This window comes from Cebus imitator, unplaced genomic scaffold, assembly GCF_001604975.1.
Source record: "Cebus imitator isolate Cc_AM_T3 unplaced genomic scaffold, Cebus_imitator-1.0 Scaffold702, whole genome shotgun sequence".
Taxonomy (NCBI): domain Eukaryota; kingdom Metazoa; phylum Chordata; class Mammalia; order Primates; family Cebidae; genus Cebus; species Cebus imitator.
This window is the reverse complement of record NW_016108017.1, coordinates 540,324-562,620: the sequence shown is the minus strand read 5'-3', so window position 1 is coordinate 562,620 and position 22,297 is coordinate 540,324. Positions and strand designations below refer to the sequence as shown.

The 22,297-nt window shown below is 36.1% G+C and overlaps 1 protein-coding gene and 1 pseudogene across 8 annotated transcripts in view; both read right to left on the bottom strand.

Moving 5' to 3' along the window:
* Positions 1-22,297, bottom strand: part of RASAL2 (RAS protein activator like 2) — a 188,110-nt gene that overhangs the window by 70,119 nt on the left and 95,694 nt on the right. For 7 of the 8 annotated variants that reach the window (XM_037734999.1, XM_017518742.2, XM_017518741.2 and 4 more), the window contains one exon: positions 20,209-20,315. In XM_037734999.1, the coding sequence (XP_037590927.1) occupies positions 20,209-20,244 (36 nt within the window). In that variant the 5' untranslated portion in view covers positions 20,245-20,315. Of the gene's footprint in view, positions 1-20,208; positions 20,316-21,140; positions 21,449-22,297 lie in introns of those variants that run through there. The other variant, XM_017518740.2, reaches the window with a different exon arrangement.
* Positions 869-1,281, bottom strand: LOC108296301 (annotated as a pseudogene).

Genomic DNA, 22,297 nt, shown 5'->3' with positions numbered 1-22,297 from the left:
AAAAATTGTGGCCTCCCCATTAATGAATACTCCTGCAGTTTTTCTCTCTCAGACTTGGCCATACTAAGCCTCCAGCAATTTATAAATTAAAGTTGAGGCTTTCCTATCTGGAAACAAGAAATCTTGCATTTAAACTTCTGAGGGGATGGTATAGTGTTGTATTTACCTTAACATCTACCACAGTGTTTAAGCTTTAGTAAGTCCTCAATAAATATATACATAAAATTATGGCTGATTTAGGAATACAGATAAGGAAAAGGTTAAGATGGCAGAGAATGGTCAGTAATACTTCACGGAAGTAGTGAAGCCTTTTAAAATTTTGTTGTCGTCTCCTTGATGTAAGTGAAGCATAGTTTTCACCTGAGAAACTGTTTTCCCAGAGCCCTATTTAGTTGAAGTTTTTCGTTCTCCATTACCCAATATTCAATGGTACTCAGGAAGAGGTAGCTGGACTTTACCTAGCTTACTATCATTGTTTCCAAACTGATATTCCATAAAATCGTGGAGTAAATACATATTTTTTGAAGTACATGCCATCTTGATTTAGGATTCTTCATCTCTCTTTCACTTTCCTTTGTTCATTAAGAACTTTAACTCCTAGCTTGTAATATTTCTGTCTCTTAACACCATGCTAGAAAATAACCAATAGTGATGTATGGTACCCTAGCTTCATCCTTGACTCCATTACTCAGTATCCTCCCCTCTGACACTTGCTTTTTTTTTTTTTTTTTACTGCATTCCACAAACCTTGATGGAACTTTTTTTTAATTAAAATTTTTTTTAAAAAATTTCTCTTCAGGTTTCCTTTTTTTTTTTTTTTTTTAACATGAGGCAGTTTATTAACAGAAAATATTTTGAGTAGCCTTGTTCACAGATGGCAAGCCCCCTTCCTGTGGATGCTGTCAGAGGGGATGGGGATGACATCCTCAATCCACCCAATCTTTACACCCAAGGGGGCAAGTGCTCTGAGGGCCGACTGGACCCCAGGTCTAGGCATCTTGGTCCTATTTCCTCCTGTGGCCTGGAGTTTGATGTGTAGGGCAGTGTCACCAGTTCCTTGCGCCTCTGGGCCACATCCTGGGCAGCCAACATAGCAGCATATGGAGAGGATTCATCTGGATCTGCTTTTACCTTCATCTCACCAGTCACATGGCAGATGGTTGCTTTGCCAGAAAGATCAGTGACAAGAACAAAAGTGTCACTGAAGGATGCAAAGATATGGCAGACACCAAATACATTCTCTCCTTCAGCCACCTGAGGTGTGCCATTTTTGCATGTCATCTCTCCACCCACTCATTTTCTTAAATTTAATTTTTATTTTTATTGAATAGTTTTAGGGGAACAGGTCGTGTTTGATTGAAAGGAAAAGTTCTTTAGTGGTGATTTGTGAGATTTTGGTGTATCCATCACCTGAGCAGTGTAGACCATATCCTATGTGTAGCCTTTTATCCCTCACGCCCCACCCTTCCTCCCAAGTCCCCAGAGTCCATTATATCATTCTTTTTTTTTTTCTCATTATATCATTCTTATGCCTTTGTGTCCTCACAGCTTAGCTCCCACTTATAAGTGAAAACATACAATGTTTGGTTTTCCATTCCTGAGTTACTTCACTTAGAATAATGGTCTCCAACTCCGTTCAGGTTGCTGTGAATGCCATTATTTTGTTTCTTTTTGTGACTGAGTAGTATTCTGTGGTGTGTGTGTGTGTGTGTGTGTGTGTGTGTGTGTGTGAATGTATGTATGTGTATATATATATATATAGTTACTGAGTATTCCATGGTGTGTGTGTATACACACCTACCCCCCCCCCACATTTTCTTTATCCACTCAGTTGATAGGCATTTAGACTAGTTCTATATTTTTGCAATTGCAAATTGTGTTACTATAAACGTATGTGCAAGTGTCTTTTTCCTATGGCTTCTTTTCATCTGGGTAGATACCCAGTAGTGGAATTGCTAAGTCAAACAGCAGTTCTACTTTTAATTCTTTAAGGAATCTCTAAACTGTTTCCATAGTGGGGGCACTAGTTTACATTCCCACCAGCAGTGTAAAAGTGTTCCCTTTCCACCACATCCACGTCAACATCTGTTATTTATTTTATTTTTAATTATGGCCATTCTTGCAGGAGTAAAGTGGTATCTCATTGTGGTTTTGATATGCATTTCCCTGATAATTAGTGATATTGAGCATTTTTTTTTTCATATTTGTTGGCCATTCGTATATCTTCTTTTGAGAATTGTGCATTCATGTCCTTTGCTCACTTTTTGATGAGGATATTTGTTTTTTTTTCTTGCTGATTTGAGTTCCCTGTAGATTCTGGATATTAGTCCTTTGGCAGGTGCATGATTTGCAAACATTTTCTCCCATTCTGTGGGTTGTCTATTTACTGATTCTAATTTATTTTTCTGTGCAGAAGCTTTTCAGTTTAACTAGGTCCCATCTATTTATCTTTGATTTTGTTGCATTTGCTTTTGGGTTCTTGGTCATGAACTCTTTGCCTAAGTCAATGTCTAGAAGAGTTTTTCCAGTGTTATCTTCTAGAATTCTTATGGTTTCAGGTCTCAGATGTAAGCCTTTGATCCATCTTGAGTTGATTTTTGTATAAGGTGAGAGATGAGGATCCTGCTTCATTCTTCTACATTTCAGCCACCCACTCTTTTATCTACACACTAGATCTTATCATCATTCAGAGATCCTCCATCTCAGATATCTTAAACAGTAATTTTTTTCTGATTTTTCTCCCTAATCACATGTCTTTCATATATCTCTTTCTCCACAAGAACCTACTCTTCAACCTAGAAACCTCTACTTTCTGGACCACCTCATTTTCAACCTCCACTTTCTAGACCACCTCATTTTCTCCCTGTCCCTTGTTTTTTTCCTGTTCTCTTTTCCTTCTCCCTAGATTCCATAGCTAATCATCTGAAGCTATTTATTTACCAACACTTTCCATTTTTTTAATGATTAGTTATCAAAAATAAGAATTAAAACAATGTTTAAGTCAATCTTCCTGGTGCCATGACAAAGCTCTTTAGGAAGACCACATAGCTGTATAGGATGAAACCACAAAAAATTCACTGTTTCCAAGCTTGGCTTGGCTTGGTTTCTACTATCCCTCCATTTTAGACCAACCATGTACTGAGCCTTCCAGCATTATCCTCTTCTGAGAAACAACAAAGTACATGTCATGCCCAGTTGCCCATTGTCCCTTCTGAGCAATTCCTTACAGTTTCAGGTCACTATGCTTTGTGTCATGCAATCCTTCTTCCCTGGATGCATCTGACTGATCAAGGTATGTGTAATTAACCCAAAGGTACCTAAAAGCAGCTAAGAATGGCCCTGGTAAGAGTTCTGCCTATAGGATATAGTATCATCTGGTAACTACTTAACCATTCCAGCCAGATCCCTGGTCATTCCCCTTTATACTTTATCCTCTACTAACTCAAAATACCTGTAATTCTCTATATTCACCATGTATGTTTGCCACTGCTCGTATTCTCTTCCTTCTCCCTGGCTGGATCATCCTTTCTGATTGAGTTTAGGAATAATCTCTTCTGGGTTGTCTTTTTGACATGCCCTGACCCTGCTCTTGATTACAGGCTCGCTCCTCCTCAGTGCTGCCAAGCATTTATAGAGAGCTAGCCTTACATTTAGGACAGTGCATGCCCACTTATGTGTCATCCTCACTAAATGCTGCAATCTTTGTGTTTCCAGGGTAGGTTTGATATCTGGTATTTCGTGGGGGCTCAAAAATTGCTTTCAGAACTGAAAAAATGTACACAGTATGTTCTCAGATCATCTGAGAACTCACTTACTCATTATCATGAGAACAGCATAGAAAAAATCCTCCCCCATGATCCAATCTTCTCCCACTACCTCCCATGGTTTAAAAGTGTGGCACTTCACCCCTTGCTCTCCCTTGCCTCCATGCGAAGAATGTCCTTCTTCTCCTTCCGCTATAACTGTTAAGTTTCCTGAGGCCTCCTAGTTATGCTTCCTGTTAAGGCTGTGGAACTGTGAGTCAATTAAACCTCTTTTCTTTATAAATTACCCAGTCTCAGGTAATTTTTTATAGTAGTGTGAAAACAGACTAATACAGAAGGTGTATGACTTTCCCAAGTTCACACAGATGCTAAATGGCAGAGGAGAACTTTGACCGTAGGCAGCCTCACACTGGAACCCTTTCTTTTTAACCACTGTTCTATATGAATTCTCGACACTCTAGTGCCCCATTAAATACTTTAAGTATTATAACATAACTTATTTTCACCATATGTATTATATGTAACTTCTACAAATAGCTTATTATAGAATTACTTATCATAAATAGCCAGAAATGTAATATGACAATTCAAAATGAGGGTAAAAAAAGCAAAACAAACAAACAAACAAAAAACAAAACCCAAAAAACTATCAGTGTGTCATTTGACTTACAAGAATTTGCCCCTAGGATTCCCTTACTGAAATGGCTTTTACATGTAACTGATTCTGTGGTTACTAAGTATAAAATTAAAAAATCCAAATATAAAATTTAAAAATAGGTGGATGCCAAGAGGAAAATGCTTTTTTCTCTTTTACATAGTTATGATATCCATGCCTTATAAAAATGTGAAGAATGTGAATAACGTTCCTTTAAGTGTATTCTAAAAATCCAACAGAATAAATGGAAACTAAAGAAAGAAAGAATGTAAATAAACTGATTTCACCCTTCTGACACCAATCTAATCTGAAAGCATACTAATAAACACTCAAAACAAATCCTACCCTATCCAATTTTTTGAAATGCTGTTGCTACCATTTATAATTCTTAAAATAGTAAAAAGCTCATCATTAAAAAAAAAAAAGCTATATTGTCATAGCAATTGATACAACTAAAGTGATTTAATTAGTTGGTACTCATTATTTTCTTTCAAAATAAGGTTTAAAATTAGCAACTGTCAGTGAAAGAAAAAGCCAAATATTGCCTTTCTTTGGAGCTTGGTAAATGTTAAGACAATGATAACTAAAGTTGTTGGCCACCTGCAAATTGGAGTATTCCCTGAAGACTGAACTCAGCTAGCTGGGAATGACTAGTAACTGAAATAAAACTGCTGCTATGCAACTGCTCTCAGAAGCCTCAGTGGGGGTAGTAAGGGACAATGCTTGCCGGCATCCTAGCACTGCTGCATTCCCTTAAGACAGGGAGAAGTGGAGACAGAGAAACATGTCATCACCTTTCACACAAAAAATACAGGGATGTGCAACAAAACCCTGCTTTAATTCTGCTTGAGACCTTTTCACATCAGTGACCACACAAGGGATTAAGACAATGTTATAGCAATTCTAAGTGATTAAGTATTTTTAAATGGCAATTTCTCAAAATGTTATCTGATTCACAATAAGAAAATGCCACATGTCAACTAGAAAGGACCCAGGTGAAAATTGTTTTCAGTCTTGCTTTTCAAGTTTTAGTTTATTAGTAAATTAAAAATCTCCATGTATTTTACATATTGTAGTTCATGTTATCATGGATTGTAATTACTTGAGAAAAAAAGCTGTGTCATATATAAAAAATTCCCTTCCTTGCTTTCCTAATATAACTTAGAAACTTGTAGATAGTCACTAGATGTTGACTAAAACAGAATTCTAAAAAATTAACAAGGAAAAAGGAGGAGAGTAACTAAAATCATTAAAGTCTACTTTGTAGTCTTTATATTTTACTTAGTTTATCTTCTGGTTATTTGGGAGTCCAAACAGGAAGGGAAACTGTGGATGACAAGAATAACAACAATAAATAGTTGCAAAGTGCATTATAATTTAGAGTTTATCCCCTAGTAGGTTTTTTTCTTTTTTCTTTTATTTTTTCCCCAAATTTAAGCACCAAAAGGAAAGAGGAAAGGTTCTGTCATAAAGCACAATTATTTTTCTAGCTGGGATCTAATATATTATAATTTTTGGGATCAAGGCACAGTGATCTACATTTTTAAGAAGGATTCAATGTGATTCTTTTTTAATTAAGCAAACTAAAACTTTTATTATGAAACTTTTAAACATACAAAGCACAGAAGTTAATAAACACATATCCATTAATCAGATCTAATTGATGTTGACATACTGATGTTATTATGCTATATTATGTATAATTACATTAAAATATAAAATATATATTATAGGTGTTATACGTTATAACATGTTAAAACACATATTGATATGTTAAGATTTGCTAGAGGGGGCCAATGGAAGATACAAGCATACTTTATTAACTAATTACATTCTTAGAAATTCATTTTCATGAATCTGTTATGCCAGATTTTTATTATCTTCTTGTTATATTATTTCAAACCTTTTATGTCCAACTTTTTACATATTTTGTTTTAAAACATGTCTTTCAAAACAGGTTTACCGAGGTGTGATTTACAAAAAACAAGTTACTATTTTTGCATGTACAGCTTGATGAGTTTTGACAAACGTATACTGTACTAATATAAGTGAGATACAGAACGTTTCTATCACCCCAAAAATGTCTTCATGCCTCTCTGTAGTCAGTCTCTTCCTCTCATCCTTGGTCCCTGGAAACCAGTAATCTGAGTTGTCCCTATAGTTTTATCTTTTCCACAATGTCACATAAATGGAATTGGGCAGTATGTAGTTTTTTTCACTTAGCATAATGTTTTTCAAATTTATGCATGCTGTTGCATGTATAAGTAGTTTGCTACTTTTTATTCCATTGTATGAGTACACCAAAATTTGTTTAACCATTTGTCAACTCATGGACATTTGAGTTGTTTCCAGTTTTGGGATATTAATAAAGTTGCCATAAACATTTATGAACAAGTCTTTATGTGGACATATGGTTTGGGAACCACTGGATTAAAACCTTGGTTGGAAATTCACAAATGAAAAGAAGACATGAGAACTTCTTAAGGGGATGTTAATGAGGTAGAGTGGGGAAAGGACACTGACGAGGGAAGGAATCCTTGATTATTTTTCCTTTCGATATGAAGTAATTTTAGATTTATAAAAAATTTGGAAAAATAGCACAGTTTTCCTTTTCCCAGCTTCCTCTAATGTTACCATCTTATATAACCATAGTATGGTTATGAAAACTAAGAAATAAACACAGGTATCATGCTGACCTAAACACAAGCGTAATTCTAATTTTTACCAGTTTTCCACTGTATTAGTTTTCAACTGCCATTATAACAAATTAACACAAATGTGATTTAAACAGTACAAATTTATTACCTTACAGTTCTGTAAGTCAGAAGTCCAACACAGGTCTCATGTGGCTAAAATCGAAGTGTCAGCAGGTCTGCATTCCTTTCTGAAGATCTAGGGGAAAATCTGTTTCATGCCTTTTCAAGTTTGTAAAGGCCACTCACATTCCTTGGCTCATGGCCTTTCCTCCGTCTTCAAAGCCAGTAATGTTGCATCTCTATGAAAGCGTTTCAGCTTTTAAGGCCTCGTGATTATAGACTGGATCTATCTGGATACCTTAGGATACTCTTCCTGTCTCAAGGTTCTTAGCCTTAATCCTATCTGCAAAAGTCACTTTTGCCACATAAGATAACATATAAACAATTTCCATGTATTAGGATGTGGACATCTTGGGAGATGTGGGAGGACCCGCTATTCTACTTTTTACATATAGTTTAATTGCCCTCTTATCAAAGTGCATATAGGTTGTTTACATTATTTTGCAATTAAAAAAGTGCTGCATAAATAACGTTGTGCATATGTATTTTCATAATGGTGGAGACGTATCTTCAGGTTGGATTCCTAGAAATGGGATTGCCGGGTCAAAAGGTAAGTGTATATGTAATCTTGCCAAATCCCCTCTAGAAGGGTTCTACCAGTTTGCCTTCCCTTCAACAATGTATGAGAGTGTCTGTTTCCCACAACCTTGTCAACAGAATTTGTTGTCATCCTTTATAGTTTTTGTCAGACTAAAAAGGTGAAATAATATTTCTGCATGAAATAATATGCTGCATAAAATTTTTTTACCTATTACCTATTCATGTCTTTCTTTTCTTCAGTTTTCCTATTGGGTCTTAGTCACTTGTCCCTTAATTTTTTTTTTTTTTTTTTTTTTTCGGAGTGACTTGGTCTCTTCTGTTTTTTTATTTTCCAGACGGAGTCTTGTACTATTGCCTGGGCTGGAGTGTAGTGGCACCATCTCTGCTCACTGCAACCTCTGCCTCCTGGGTTCAAGCGATTCTCCTGCCTCAGCCTCCCAAGTAACTGGGATTACAGGTACCCACCACCACGGCTGGCTAATTTTTTGTATTTTTAGTAGAGATGGAGTTTCACTATGTTGGCCAGGCTGGTCTCGAACTTCTGACCTCGTGATCTGCCCACTGTGGCCTCCCAAAGTGCTGGAATTACAGGCATGAGCCACCACTCCCGGCCTTAATAGTTTCTTAGATGTTGTAAATATTTTATCCCAATTTATTCATTGGTTGTCTTTTAACTTTAACTTTCTTATATTTTTTGTCATGTAATTATTAAACTTTTTTTTTTGTATAATCAAATTTATCAATCTGTTTTTAAAAAATTGCCTCTGGCTTTTCAGCAACCACTATAGAAAGTTTTTCCCTGCATTAAGGTTAGAGAATTCATCCATGTTTTCTACTAGATATGCTTTGTTTTTGTTTTCACATTTTAGATCCCTAATCCATTTGGAGTTCAGTCTTGTGTAAGGTATGAGATACACATCTAATATTATCTTTTTTCACATGGTTATTCAGTTGTCCTTGTGTCATTTATTTCAAATAACAATTCCTGAGGAAACTATTCTTTTTTTTTTTTTTTTTTGAGACGGAGTTTCACTCATGTTACCCAGGCTGGAGTGCAATGGCGTGATCTTGGCTCACCGCAACCTCCGTCTCCTGGGTTCAGGCAATTCTCCTGCCTCAGCCTCCTGAGTAGCTGGGATTACAGGCACGCACCACCATGCCCAGCTAATGTTTTTGTATTTTTAGTAGAGACGGGGTTTCACCATGTTGACCAGGATGGTCTCGATCTCTTGACCTCGTGATCCACCCGCCTCGGCCTCCCACAGTGCTGGGATTACAGGCGTGAGCCACCGTGCCCGGCCGTTAGAGGAAACTATTCTTAATAGGACTTAAGTCTCTCTCACTTCTGATTGTCTAAACTTTTTATTTATACTACTGTTTTCCCCTGTCTTGACCTATAATTAATTCTATTCCTATTTCATACTCCCTATGAATCTTAACTCCTGAAGGCAAACAGAAAAGAAACACATTGAGCTCATCTTTGTATTTCTGGTGTTTCTGTAGTGCTTAGCATATAGTGGGCTACTTAATATGTATTTGCAGAATGCTGATAACGATTAACATGAATTATTAAGAAAAGTTGAATTCACTCAAGAAAGTAGGGAAATAATTACTACGTAGGAGAGAAAACTCTCTCAAAATTATTAAAACAACAAAAAATCTGGTGGTTAAGGAAGAAGAGTTTAATATCTGGAAAATTCACTCCTGTAGAACACTTCAGTTCCTAATAACGGGTGTACACTGATTTTTAAAAAATTTTTTATTATAAATTGACATAATTATATAATATAATACTCCACAGAGTACAGTATGTTGATTTTCTTAATTCTAACAGAGACTGTGCTAATCTGATTCAAGTTAATGAAATATGAATATTAAGGATGATGGCTTTAAGGAATATAATAATGAGAAATGATGGGTCAAAACAAAGACCTCAAAGTGAGGTCTATTAGCCTATTGGACAGTCTCCCTAAGATAACTTATCTTAGAAGGCCTGAAAAAGCAATAGATAATATAATGTGAAATACATTTTTTTCATTGTCAGGGGAGATGGACTAGTTGAATTTAATTGAAGTTTTCCATCTCTCATTTCTAGGACTCTAAGAATAACAACATTAGAGATGGAGGAGCCTTTTGAGCCTATTAGTTATTGAAAAAGATAAAGTTCTTACTGCCTCTGTTGAAACAAAATGTACTAAAAATCCATATTATGGATGGTCGTGAGCAAAAGGTATAAGGTGAAACAATGTAATTACTCTTTACTAATGTCTATCAGGATAGGATTTTTTTTCCCCTAAGGATAAAATGAAGGGTGGAAGAAGGAGGGAAATATATTATTGAAAAGACTGTATTAGACATATTTATATTACTTCTAGATGCCATTTCCTAACTATACTGTTTGTAATACTGCAAATAGTTTTCCCACTGTAAATTTAGGCATCACAATATTAACACATTGGTCCTTAATATACATAATATATATATTGGTCCTTTTTTTTTTTTTAGATGAAGTCTCACTCTCATCTAGGCTGGAGTGCAGCGGTGTGATCTCAACTCACTGCAACCTCTGCCTCCCAAGTTCAAGTGATCTTCCTGCCTCAGCCTCCTGTGTAGCTGGGACTACAGACACATGCCACCATACATGGCTAATTTTTTCTATTTTTAGTAGAGACGGGCTTTCAACATGTTGGCTAGGCTGGTCTTGAACTTCTGACATCAAGTGATCCACCCACCTTGGCCTCCCAAAGAGCTGGGATTTGGTGACTCTGCTGGGCATGGTGACTCTGCTGGGCATGGTGACTCATGCCTGTAATCCCAGCACTTTAGGAGACTAAGGCAGGAGGATTGCTTGAGCCCAGCAGTTTGACACAAGCCTGGGAAACATTAAGTAGGACCCTATCTCTCTAAAAGTTTAAAAAAAATTAGCCAGGTGCAGTGGCATGCACTTGTGATTCTAGCTACACAGCTGAGGTGGGAGGTTCACTTGAGCCTGGGCGGTTGAGGCTGTAGGGAGCCATGATCATGCCACTGCTGCCCAGCCTGGGTGATAGAGGAAGACCCTGTCTAAAAATAAAAAAATAAAAAGAATAGATGCAGCTTGTCTGAAGATCAATCACTAAGATCTTTGAGATGGCAACCATACAGCATTAAACTTCATGCATAGAACCTTTGTGTATATCCCAAAAGTTGTGCAACCATCACCACAGTCTAATTCCTGAGTATTTTCATTAATGAAAAAGAAACGCCACGCCCATCAGCAGTCACTTCCCGTTTCTCCCTCACCCAGCTCATGAGAAACACTTATCTCTTTTTGGTCTGTATAGATTTGCCTATTCTGAACATCTCATATAAATGGAATCATACAGCATGTGGCCTTTTGTGTATGGCTTCTTTCACTTAGCATAATATTTTCAAGGTTTATTCATGTTGTGTCACGTATGAGAATCTCATTCCTTTCTCATGGCCAAATAAGAAGCCATTGTATGGCTAAATAGTATTCTGTTTATCTGTTCTTCAGTTGACAGACATTTGAGTTATGACTACTTTGTGGCTATTACAAATAATCCTGCTATAAACATCTGTGTACATTTTATGTGGACATATATTTTCAATTTTCTTGTGTATATACCTAAAAGGAGAATTGCTAGGTCATATGGAAACTCTACATTTAACATTTTGAGGAGCTGTCAAAGTGGCTGTACCATTTTACATTCTAATTTCTCCATACTCTCACCAATACTTATTATCATCCCTCTTTTTGATTACAGCCATCTTATTGGGCATCAAGTGGTATTTCATTGTGGTTCTGATTTATATTTCCTTAATGACTAATGATGTTGAGCATCTTTTAATGTGTATATTGGCCACCTGTATATTTTATTTGGAGAAATGTCTATTCAAATTCTTCTAGAGCCTTTTCTTTTACCAGCTACTCAACAACTGACAAAAATTTTGTAGTGATATTATAATCAAATAATACTATTAGAGTGTGGTTTCTTTAAATTGAAATTAGTAGATGTTTAATATAAAAGAACCAAAACATTAAAAATCCAGTGGAATGGTACTGGCATTGGTTATGAAATTAAAGGGCCTTATGGTAGAAAGGCATGACAAGGGTATTACTGTTTGCCAGCAATGCTCATAACTTGCTAAGTATAAGTACAGCTGAGAAGAACAAAATATTTTTTTTTGCATAGCTAACTCTAGCTTAATTAAAAGGTGGCAAATTTTCTTTTCTACATCTCTGGCTTCTGAACTTCTGTAAAAGAGGAAAGCATCTGATATTAGTTATGTATATCAGTTATACTCAGTAGCTAATTATGCTCCCTTAAGTGGGCATTTGGTCTTCAAACTGTCTATTTCTCATTGTGAAATAAGAGGTCTTGTGTTTCTCCTTGCCCATTAAAGCTGAGGAGAAATATCTCTGCTTTGAGAGGAAAGGGGTTTACGGTCCATCATCTGTAAGAATGAGCTCTAAGTAAGTATATCTCATTCTCCCTCTCAAACAGCTCTCTTCTCCTGGGTAGGGTAAGTTGTTATCTCCAGTACTTAGTGCTGCTGCAAGCCCATTTCTAGGAATTACCACAGATTGTGGAGGGTTCCCCTCATTCTTTAATTCTTTCAAGTTTAGAGTCTTGGCAGTATTTCCTAACCAAGCCACCAAGCCTGTTTCCTTTTCCTCCAGGTATTTGCCAATTCCCACTTTGTTCCCTTAAGGAGTTACATCTAACCTTATTCTTTTTTTTTTCTCTTTGCTCCAAGACCCTTAGTCCTAAATTTTCTATCTTCTAAGATATTTATCATTAGATAAGTATTCTGATTACAAAATGACTTAAATATATAGTTAATATCTACAGCCCATAATTTTCTGACATCCCCATGATTATATGATTTCTACCTTTGGTAATAACATTTTCATAGACATATAATGATTATATTCATATTTATATATTCATACACATATAAATACAAATATACTCTTCATTAAAAGAGGTCTCACTGGAGGGCAATCCTATTATAGATTTTAACTCTGTGTAGATGGTTAGTGAAGACAGGGAAGAAACACAAATAAAGAGTCTTTAAGTATCATGAGAAATAAGTTTTAAGTATCTTCCTGGAATACAATAACAATGAAAATACAAAAGTTGGAACTGTATTGCAGCTTGGATGCTATGAATTGAATTTCAACATTTTACCCTGAAATCTGAGATTTTTAGGGTGGTCAGCAGTAAATCAAGTATTTTGTAAATTTACATTGGTCATCTGAAATGATCATGGCAAACACATAGAAGGGCAATAAACAGGCAATGCTGCAATTAGTAAGTGAGTAACAAAGGCCACTGAGAAAATAATGCTTCTTAGTTTCTTATGTCAGACTTGAAGGTAGGAAAGAAAGCACTGATATTCACAGGTAAGACACTGACTAAAATGTGTTCCTAATATTTTATCAATCATTTAGACACATGGTTTACCACCCTAGCTGCATTTTAGAATCATCTGGGAACCTTTTAAAAAATATAGAAGATGGGGCTCTAGTCTAGATATTCTGATTTAACTGGTCTGAGGTGGAGTCTAAGCATCAGTATATTTTTGAAGTTCCTTAGATGACTTTTATGTATGGCCAAAGTTGAAAACCACCAGTTTGGACAATGGACGGTTACTAGTTTTTATTAAACAGTGGACACGAAGCTTTCTATCTCTTTGTTTAACCTGGAAAAACACTTAATAGGATCTTATAGAGGATTCAAAACAGACACCAATAGCAACTGAGCCTGATAATCCTGAAACTTAAGACACATTTCTTTTTACACAGGACTTTAACTTAATCTATATCTTATTTCCCAGGGCTTTACTTTCTTCTAAAAACTATGTAAAGGTTTGGTTTTTTGACAATGTTTTGTTTCTAGTGTATTAATTTGATTGGGAATGCTTAGGTGTCACAGTGACAAGAGCACAAAGACAGTTACACAGGAATATTCAGCTACTGACTTAGTTTAATTATGCTTTCTGGTTGTCTTGGCATAATTTTTGGTGCCTGAATTCTTTCAGAGCCAAGCTCACAGCAAACACAAATGAAGCAGCTGCAACTGTATTGTGTTATACTTACATGAAAGGCCAACTTAGACCATTGTGTTACGGAAATCGGAACACTAAGCCTAGCACCTGGTCCGGAACACAAGCAGCTCCCTCTTAGCCAAAGCCAAACTGATGGTATCATGTAAGTAGAAGTGATTAAAAAATAATAAATATCAATAGTCACTTTATAAATAGAGTACAAAGAAAGAAGCCTGTTCCAAAATCTCAGGCATGTGAAACAAATATACACAATTATGAGATATAATCATTTCTTCTTTCTCAATCAAACTTAAGCATGTACCTGGATAACTTTTCATTATTTATTCGATTGTTCCTCACTATCCTAGTAATTTCATTTAAGTGAAAGTCTAGCACGATGTTAAAGAAAAAGTGAAAAATAATCTTTATAAGAGGAGAAAATATCAAATGACTAAAGTTGCTTTTGAAGAACAGTCAAAACTCAGATGTACAAAAACACTGTGAATTTATACATATGTATAACACCTAAAAGGTTCCAAGAAATAGCCACGGAAACAAATGATTATTATAAAGAATTCTACCTAGTTTCAGTTTCAAATATAAGTAGACAAAGTATACACTATGTAACTAAAATACCACAGTTCTGAATTTCAAATATTAATTAAAATCTCTCTTTAAGGAAAAAAAATCTATCCATTCTGCCAGGTATATTCATTTATCCCACATGATCTCTTATTAAATGTTTATTAAATGTAATTAAATATTTAATATTCCATTTGATTAGAGACATTATCAATAATACCAAGAGAATATGTGTGAGATAAACTCATTGGATTCTGGTCCTTTGATAATTCATGCATATTTTATCTATTCAACAATTATTTGTTGAATGTTTGCTCTGTGGGAGGTACTGTGTTAGGCACTGGGGTAGTTATAAAGATGACTGGAACAGATATCTGTTGCCTGAGGGACAGAGACCTACAAACAAATACTTGCAATTGGAATTAAGGTATGTGTGAAGAAATATAGAATAAGAGTGAAGGAAGGAAGAAACTCTCCTGTAGATCAGGGGTCCCTAACCCCAGGGCCATGGACCGGTACTGGTCTGTGGTCTCTTAGGAACTGGGCTGCACAGCAGGAGGTGAGCAGCAGGTGGGCGAGTAAAATGTGGTCTGTATTTACAGCTGCTCCCCATCACTTGTATTACCCACTGAGCTCTGCCTCCTGTCAGATCAGCAGTGGCATTAGATTCTCAAAGGAGCACATACCCTATTATGAACTGTGCAGCGAGGGATCTAGGTTGTGTGTTCCTTATGATAATCTACTGCCTGAAGATCTGTCACTGTCTCCCATCACTCCCAGATGGGACCATCTAGTTGCAGAAAAACAAACTTAGGGCTCCCACTGATTCTATGTTATGATGAGTTGTATAATGATCTTATTATATATTACAATCTAATAATAATAGAAGTAAAGTGCACTATAAATGTAATGCATTGAATCATCCTGAAACCATCCCCCTGACCCAATCCTGGTCCGTGGAAAAATTGTCTCCCACAAAACTGTTTCCTGGTGCCAAAAAGGTTGGGGACCACTGCTGTAGATCACTACTTTTTCTTATGGCTACGATTAGATAAGAGTACAAATACATTTAAACATTGCTAAAAACCAAGGCATTGTCTTAACCTACAGGTTCAGTAGCCATATAATTTTCCTCTTCATCCCTTGTTTTGAATGTTATTATAGATAAATACCCTTCTGTACTAGTTGCCTATTTTAAGTTTTGTTTTGTTGTTTTTGAGATGGAGTCTCTCTGTCGCCCAGACTGGAGTGCAATGGCATGATCTCAGCTTACTGCAACCTCTGCCTCCCGGGTTCAAGCGATTCTCCTGCCTCAGCCTCCCTAGCAACTGGAATTACAGGCGCGCACCACCATGCCCAGCTAATTTTCTGTAGTTTTAGTAGAGACAGGGTTCCATCATGTTGGTAAGGCTGGTCTCAAACTCCTGACCTCGTAATCCACCCCCCTTGGCCTCCCAAAGTGCTAGGATTACAGGCATAAACCACCATGCCCAGCCATTATTTTAAGTTTTTAAAAGTATAAATTTTTGTGAATAAGGAAGACATTGAAAAGTTTTTTGGGGTTCAATGCTTTGTGCTCACTGTTAGGGTTATTCTTCTTTCTGCCTTACTTGGCATCAACCAGCAGGATATGAGTGATCCTTACCCACTGGCTTCTCCTTGATATCCTTAAGGCTAAATATTATTCTAGAAAAATCAGTAGTGTCCACTGAAAGGCCAGGGGTGAGTGCTGGGCTGGCCTTCTATTGAATGATAGCTCCTTACCTATCACCCTGAGTTGGAATAGCAAGAAGAAAAAAGACTCACTTAAGAGAAGAGTCAAGTAATTTACCCGTATTTCAAAGTATTCATGCCACTTTGTTTAGCTTTAGAGCCAAAGACAAATATTCCAATAAACACATCTTGTATGCTTCAACAGCAAGTATAATTTAGTTAAGTTTGATGAACAAACTCAATCATAGTCTTCCCCCACCTACCTTTGCGGTCTTCTTACCTGCCATTTTTGCCCACATACTTTTTGGTTCTTGTCTCACTGAGTTCTTCCTATAATCCCTGGAAGCATCAGTCATCCCATGACTGTATGTCTTTCCAAAATGCCATTCCCGCAAACTGGAGCACTTTCTTCCCCTGTCAATTATTTTCTTTCAGCCTTTGAAATTGCTCAAATATTGCTCCTTGTCAAAGCCTTAACTTAAACATTGTGTTGTTAATAACTTGTGTTACCATGCTCATCTACCTCTTTATAAATCTGGTCATTTTTATATCTCCTGCTACTAGGCCATATACAGGGCTTCAGAATGAAAAATTCTGTTGTACCAAGCACAGTATGCCAAGAAGGTATAAATTAGTGAATCACCAATACTTTGCCCAAAGTAAGCATTCAATAAGTGTGTCATTATAAATAATTTCAGTCAGGACTTGCTAAAATCTATTTTATTTGCTCTCAGCAAGTCTGAAAATGCAGCTCAAAAGAATAAGGTCCTTTTTGAGAGGCCACTACTATAATTTTGGGATCCAATTGATGACTGGTAAACCTACTGCTCACCATAGTAATGAAATCTGAATCCTGGAACCACTGGTACTTGTGGTAAAATACTGGTTCTGTCTCTTCATAAAGTTAACATAGAAATGATTTCTGAAATATTGTATAAACAACTTAAATATCTCAATGTCTGACTCCTTTTTGTGCTGCTTTCCCAAATTCGAAGAGTCCATTGTGATATTAATTATAAAAGTATTGTTGACCTGAAAATTAGACATTCTTCTAATCAGCAATATATTTAAGTGATGTAAATCACACCACTATTGGTATTACATGAAAATTTTAAAAATACAATGTATTTCTATAGATATCCAAGTACTGCAGTGCCTCATTGAGCCAGCATATTCTGGTTTTTCTTAACAAATATATAAATTATTTATCTAGCATGATCAAGGAATGAGGTACTTCACAAACCACTTTACTGGATAACAAGTTTTATAAACATCACATATCTTCAACATTTTAAATATTTTCAATGGCTACATGTCACATAATATAACAGTTCCACTTTTTTAAAAATAGCAAAATAAATATAATCTCACTTTTTCCTGATGATTCATAATCATTATTATCAACGTCAATTTCTGCACTATAGATCACCCTGGAATACAATGATATCTTTAAGGTCTAGTAATAAATACAACGCTGTTTGCCTTTATCCTAAGTGAATTCGGATTGTTTTTATGATTCTCTGCTCTTCATTTTCTCTGCCTCATCCTTTTACTTACTGACAGTTCTTTGTTGTTGTTGTAATCAGTGTGTGCGGCTGGTTATTTTTCAGGAAACTCTTTTTTTTTTTTTAGGAAACTCTTTAGATGAGGGCTGTGAACGGTTAACTTCTAGACAGCTAAGTGCATGGGTGCATGGTCTTTGTGACTGTCATTTGCTGTCATTGAGGCCCTTTTCTTCCCTCATTATTTCTAAATCTATAACATGGCGAGATTGTCAGAAGAATAACAACTAAGTATGTGCTTCGTAAGTAATACCAGTTTTCATTTATATTAATCATTATAATTTTCACTGAAGAATTATTAGTCTTATTAAGATACATCTTATATTAGTCATCAACTTAAATAAACATCATAGTTCTTAAGTAATTCAGATTTTCAAAGCCTGGCTATCAACTTCAGACTCAATATAGAATATGCTTTGATGTTACCATACTGCAGAGGGATATTCATCTTCACTTACCAACTTTTTCAAAAAAAATTTAAGAGTCACCATTCCGTTCTAGCATGATAGTGTGAAAACTTCAAATTCTAACTCAATCCTTTTCACTAAACTTTGCATATTGACAGTCAGTTTTACTCTATTCTTTCCACATTATCAGAAAAACAAGAAGAGAAGGTGAGAAATAATGCTTTTTTTCATTCATGAGAAAAATAAAATAAAAAATAGGTAGCTATGTCTATGGAACAAAAAAATTTAGTAAAAGACACTAAATCTGATATTTTAAAATTCCTGTCATAATTTGCTTAGAATAATAATCCAATACTTGCTTGTGATCTTTGAAAATGAGAACATTTGTAAAAATTTGAGTGTCACAGTAACAGCTATTCATAAACTCTTCAACGTCCTCAGATATACAACAAGGGAAAATCTTGCTCCTCAGGGTTAACACAAAATAAAACACTCATTTTGGTCATCTTATGAATGAATGCCAGTTCATATATGTCAAAAAATCAATTTTACTTAAAAGGTCACCCCAACTTTAAAAAAAGTATTAGAATAAGAAAGACAGACTACACCATATTAACTTGGCTGAATTAAATCTTTTTTCCACACAGAAAAGTCTATTTCTACCTTATACTGATTTTCATTGTACCTAGAATAATGACCAATCTCATGAAGCAATTCAAGTATAAAATAATTAATTCTAATAAAATAATATGATTAGGAAATAAACATATTTCTTATCGAAGAAAATAAATGATTTAAAATCTTGGTTACTTACAGCTATATCAAAAAAGACCAAAATAGGTCTGTAACCGATAGTCAGCTGACCTGATCACATATGGCCCTTCCATCTCAGTACTTTTTTTTTTTAAGAGATGGGGTCTTGTTCTGTTGTCCAGGCTTCAGTGCAGTGACACAATTATGGCTGACTACAGCCTTGACCTCTTAGGCACAAGCAATCCTCTCACCCTGGCCTCCTCTGGGACCACAGACACACACTACCATGCCCAACTAATTTTCTTTTCATTTTTTATGGAGGTAAGGTCTCACTATGTTGTGCAGGCTGGTCTTGAACTCCTGGCCTCAAGCAATCCTCCCACCTCAGCCTCCCAAAATGCTAGGATAATAGGTGTGAATCACTGGGCTCAGCCTCTTTTGTATTTAATGCTGATTCTCAATACTGCCTGGCCAATTTAAGGAGTTACTTTCTTTCAAGGTATTTCTTAAACACTTCCAAGATCATCCAAAAGATGGCTTAAGCAAAGTGCGGACCAGGTCTTAGGACTGGAATTCACAATTGTCTAATTCTCTGTGAATTTAGTCTGCAACTTTATGAGACTCATCACTTTCTGCTTATGCTCCAGCTCTGAAAAAAAAATTATATCCCATTCCTTAATTAAATCTTCCACCAGCTTCGTTATAGAACTGTGATAGGTTTTAGCTAGCAACTTGATAAAAAGATATCTACAAGGATTTGAACTCTACAGTTGAGAGGAATTTGAACTTAATATAGTTATGTATTTTATAAGTACCCTGTGGGTAAAAATAATATTCCCTAAAACCTAATAAATATTATACTGAAAATAGTGGATGGCCGGGTGTGGTGGCTCATGCCTGTAGTCCCAACACTTTGGGAGGCTGAGACAGGTGGATCACTTGAGGTTAGGAGTTCAAGACCAGCCTGGCCAACATGGTAAAACCCCACCTCTACTAAAAATACAAAAATTAGCTGGGCATGGTGGCATGCTCCTGTAATCCCAGCTACTCTGGAGACTGAGGCAAAAGAATCACTTGAACCCAGGAGGTGGTGGTTGTAGTGAGTGATATCTCGCCACTGCACTCCAGTGTGGATGACAAACTCTGACTCTGAGTCAGAGTGAGACTCAGTCTCAAAAAAAAAAAGGAAGTAGTGGACATTAACCACAGTTAATTTATACAAGTTGATGAGTCTATCCTTTAATCACAGAATTATAAACAAATTCTTGAAGAGAAAAATGTTTGGATTCCTTAGTAGCTGTCTCTAACTCTAAGAAGAAAGGAGAAAAGTAAAATATTATTATTGAGAAAATAAACACTTACTGGTACTTTGAAGGGTGAGGTATTTGCAGTGTCCATGGAGTTGGGTTTCTCTGATGTACTGGTCCCTGAGATACTCCGTCTACGAGGGGACCTTTCTGCTGGTACCTCTGGAAAAAAGGAGGAAGGCTGAAACATCATTAAGAACCCCAAATTTAGGATCTTCCACTAAACTGTAAACTTATTGGTTTTTCACAATAAATCAGCATGCTTTAAAGGTACATTGCTTTCTATCTCACATAATTTATCTATCTTTGAGGTGCTTAAACTATCAAGAAACTAGAGAGATTTGAGCACAGTTAACAATCTGCTTTAGTGTGACAGCTTATATCTTCATCTGTGTACATATAAAAATAATTTCCTCTGAGCTATGTTTAATATCTTTAAGTTCACTTAATAGTTGCATCTCACGGTATATAAATCTACTTCCCTATGTGTCAGCAATGTAGGAGTTAATAGAATAAAACAGAATTTCTAATGTTCTTGTGAACAAAATATAGTCTAATGTTGCACATGATTCGACGGTGTTTGCACAAAGGTGAAAGTTAGTTCTGTGCAGAGAAGCTGATGCACCAGACTGCAACAAAAGGGGCATGAGAAGACTAAAAGCTGCTGCCAAGATAAAATAACATATATGCCTATGGAGATATAAAAATAGATCAGTTTCTCCTTGTTCTGACAATATGACCTTACTAAGATCTTACTCTGGAATCCTAAATCTGTTCAAACTGACCTAACAAGCTTAGGATTTTGCAGATAATGTGATCTTCTCCCATTTAATTACTATATACTGTATTAAGGCTACATTTTAAAGATTTTTTTCATAGAGTGATATATAGATATATATATATATATATACACTTGTGTGTATATATATATATATATATATATGCATACACACGCACACACAGATGATAGATATATACGTATTATACCTTTATCACAACTGCTTCCCATCGCCACTTCAACTGACAGACATAAAGGAATCCAGCTTCTCAGATAACATTAGATAATCTCAACATGGACAAGGAAAAAAAAGCCACATCCTAAAAAAAGTATTCTGTGTTATCTTCCAGATCTTAGAAAATAAGGAGTAAATCGTAACTCCGGAGACTGACATTTTGATTCCTGCTGTTCTCCCTTTAAAAGATAGATGCAGTTTAAACTTCCATTTCTGGCCTCCTGGCCCCTGGGATCCGTGCTACTTCCACTTAAGAGACAGCGTTTTTTCTCTCGCTCCCTCTCTGTGTCTTGCTCTTCCCCCTCCCTCTCTACAGCTTGCAGAGAGAGCAAGCAAGAAAGAAACACACAGGACTGCAGCTATTCAATCAATCGTTCTGACTGCACATCCTCATTAGTTACTTTCAGGCTATTAACAGACGCCCAACCACTGCCTTCCCTCAGTTACAGAAAATTTCACTGTATTACACTAATCTGCAGCAAGAAAAAACATTTACTGAAATGTATATTCAGCTAGTGCCAAAAGGACACCATTTTACACAGACCCAGTAATACACACAAATCAATTCCTCCTATGAAAATCCAATTGAAAGTGCTTACTCTTTTACTATCTTTGCATGCTGGACGCTGATTTTCTTTTCCATGACTAAACATACCTTCTCTGTGATATCTTGACTGGTAAGGCATAAGCCAAATTGGAACATTCCTAGAGACTGAGAGGCTGACAACATAGCATCTTATATGCTTGCAGTATATGAGAGTTCCACACTACTACTATATTTTAAAATTATGACCAATAACTGTAAGTCCCTTAACTTCTCTCTAGTTAAATGAACCTAAATGTACAAAGCCGTTTTCAGAATTAGGACACATGACTTCTAATGCACATCTCTGAAAAATGGCAGCATAATTAGCTCAGATTCCTGGAAATGGCACAAAGCACTGAATTTAAGTAACTCAGCTTGTATGAGCATATTGAACAACAAGACTTTCAGACTTCTGGAATATGACTTTAGAGAGTAATTATACAAGTTAGGTGATGTGGCTAGGGCCAAGGCAGGCAGAGAATGGGTCTGGTGAAGACAGAAAAAAATCTCATCTTTCCTCTGATAATTACCTATAAAGGTAACCT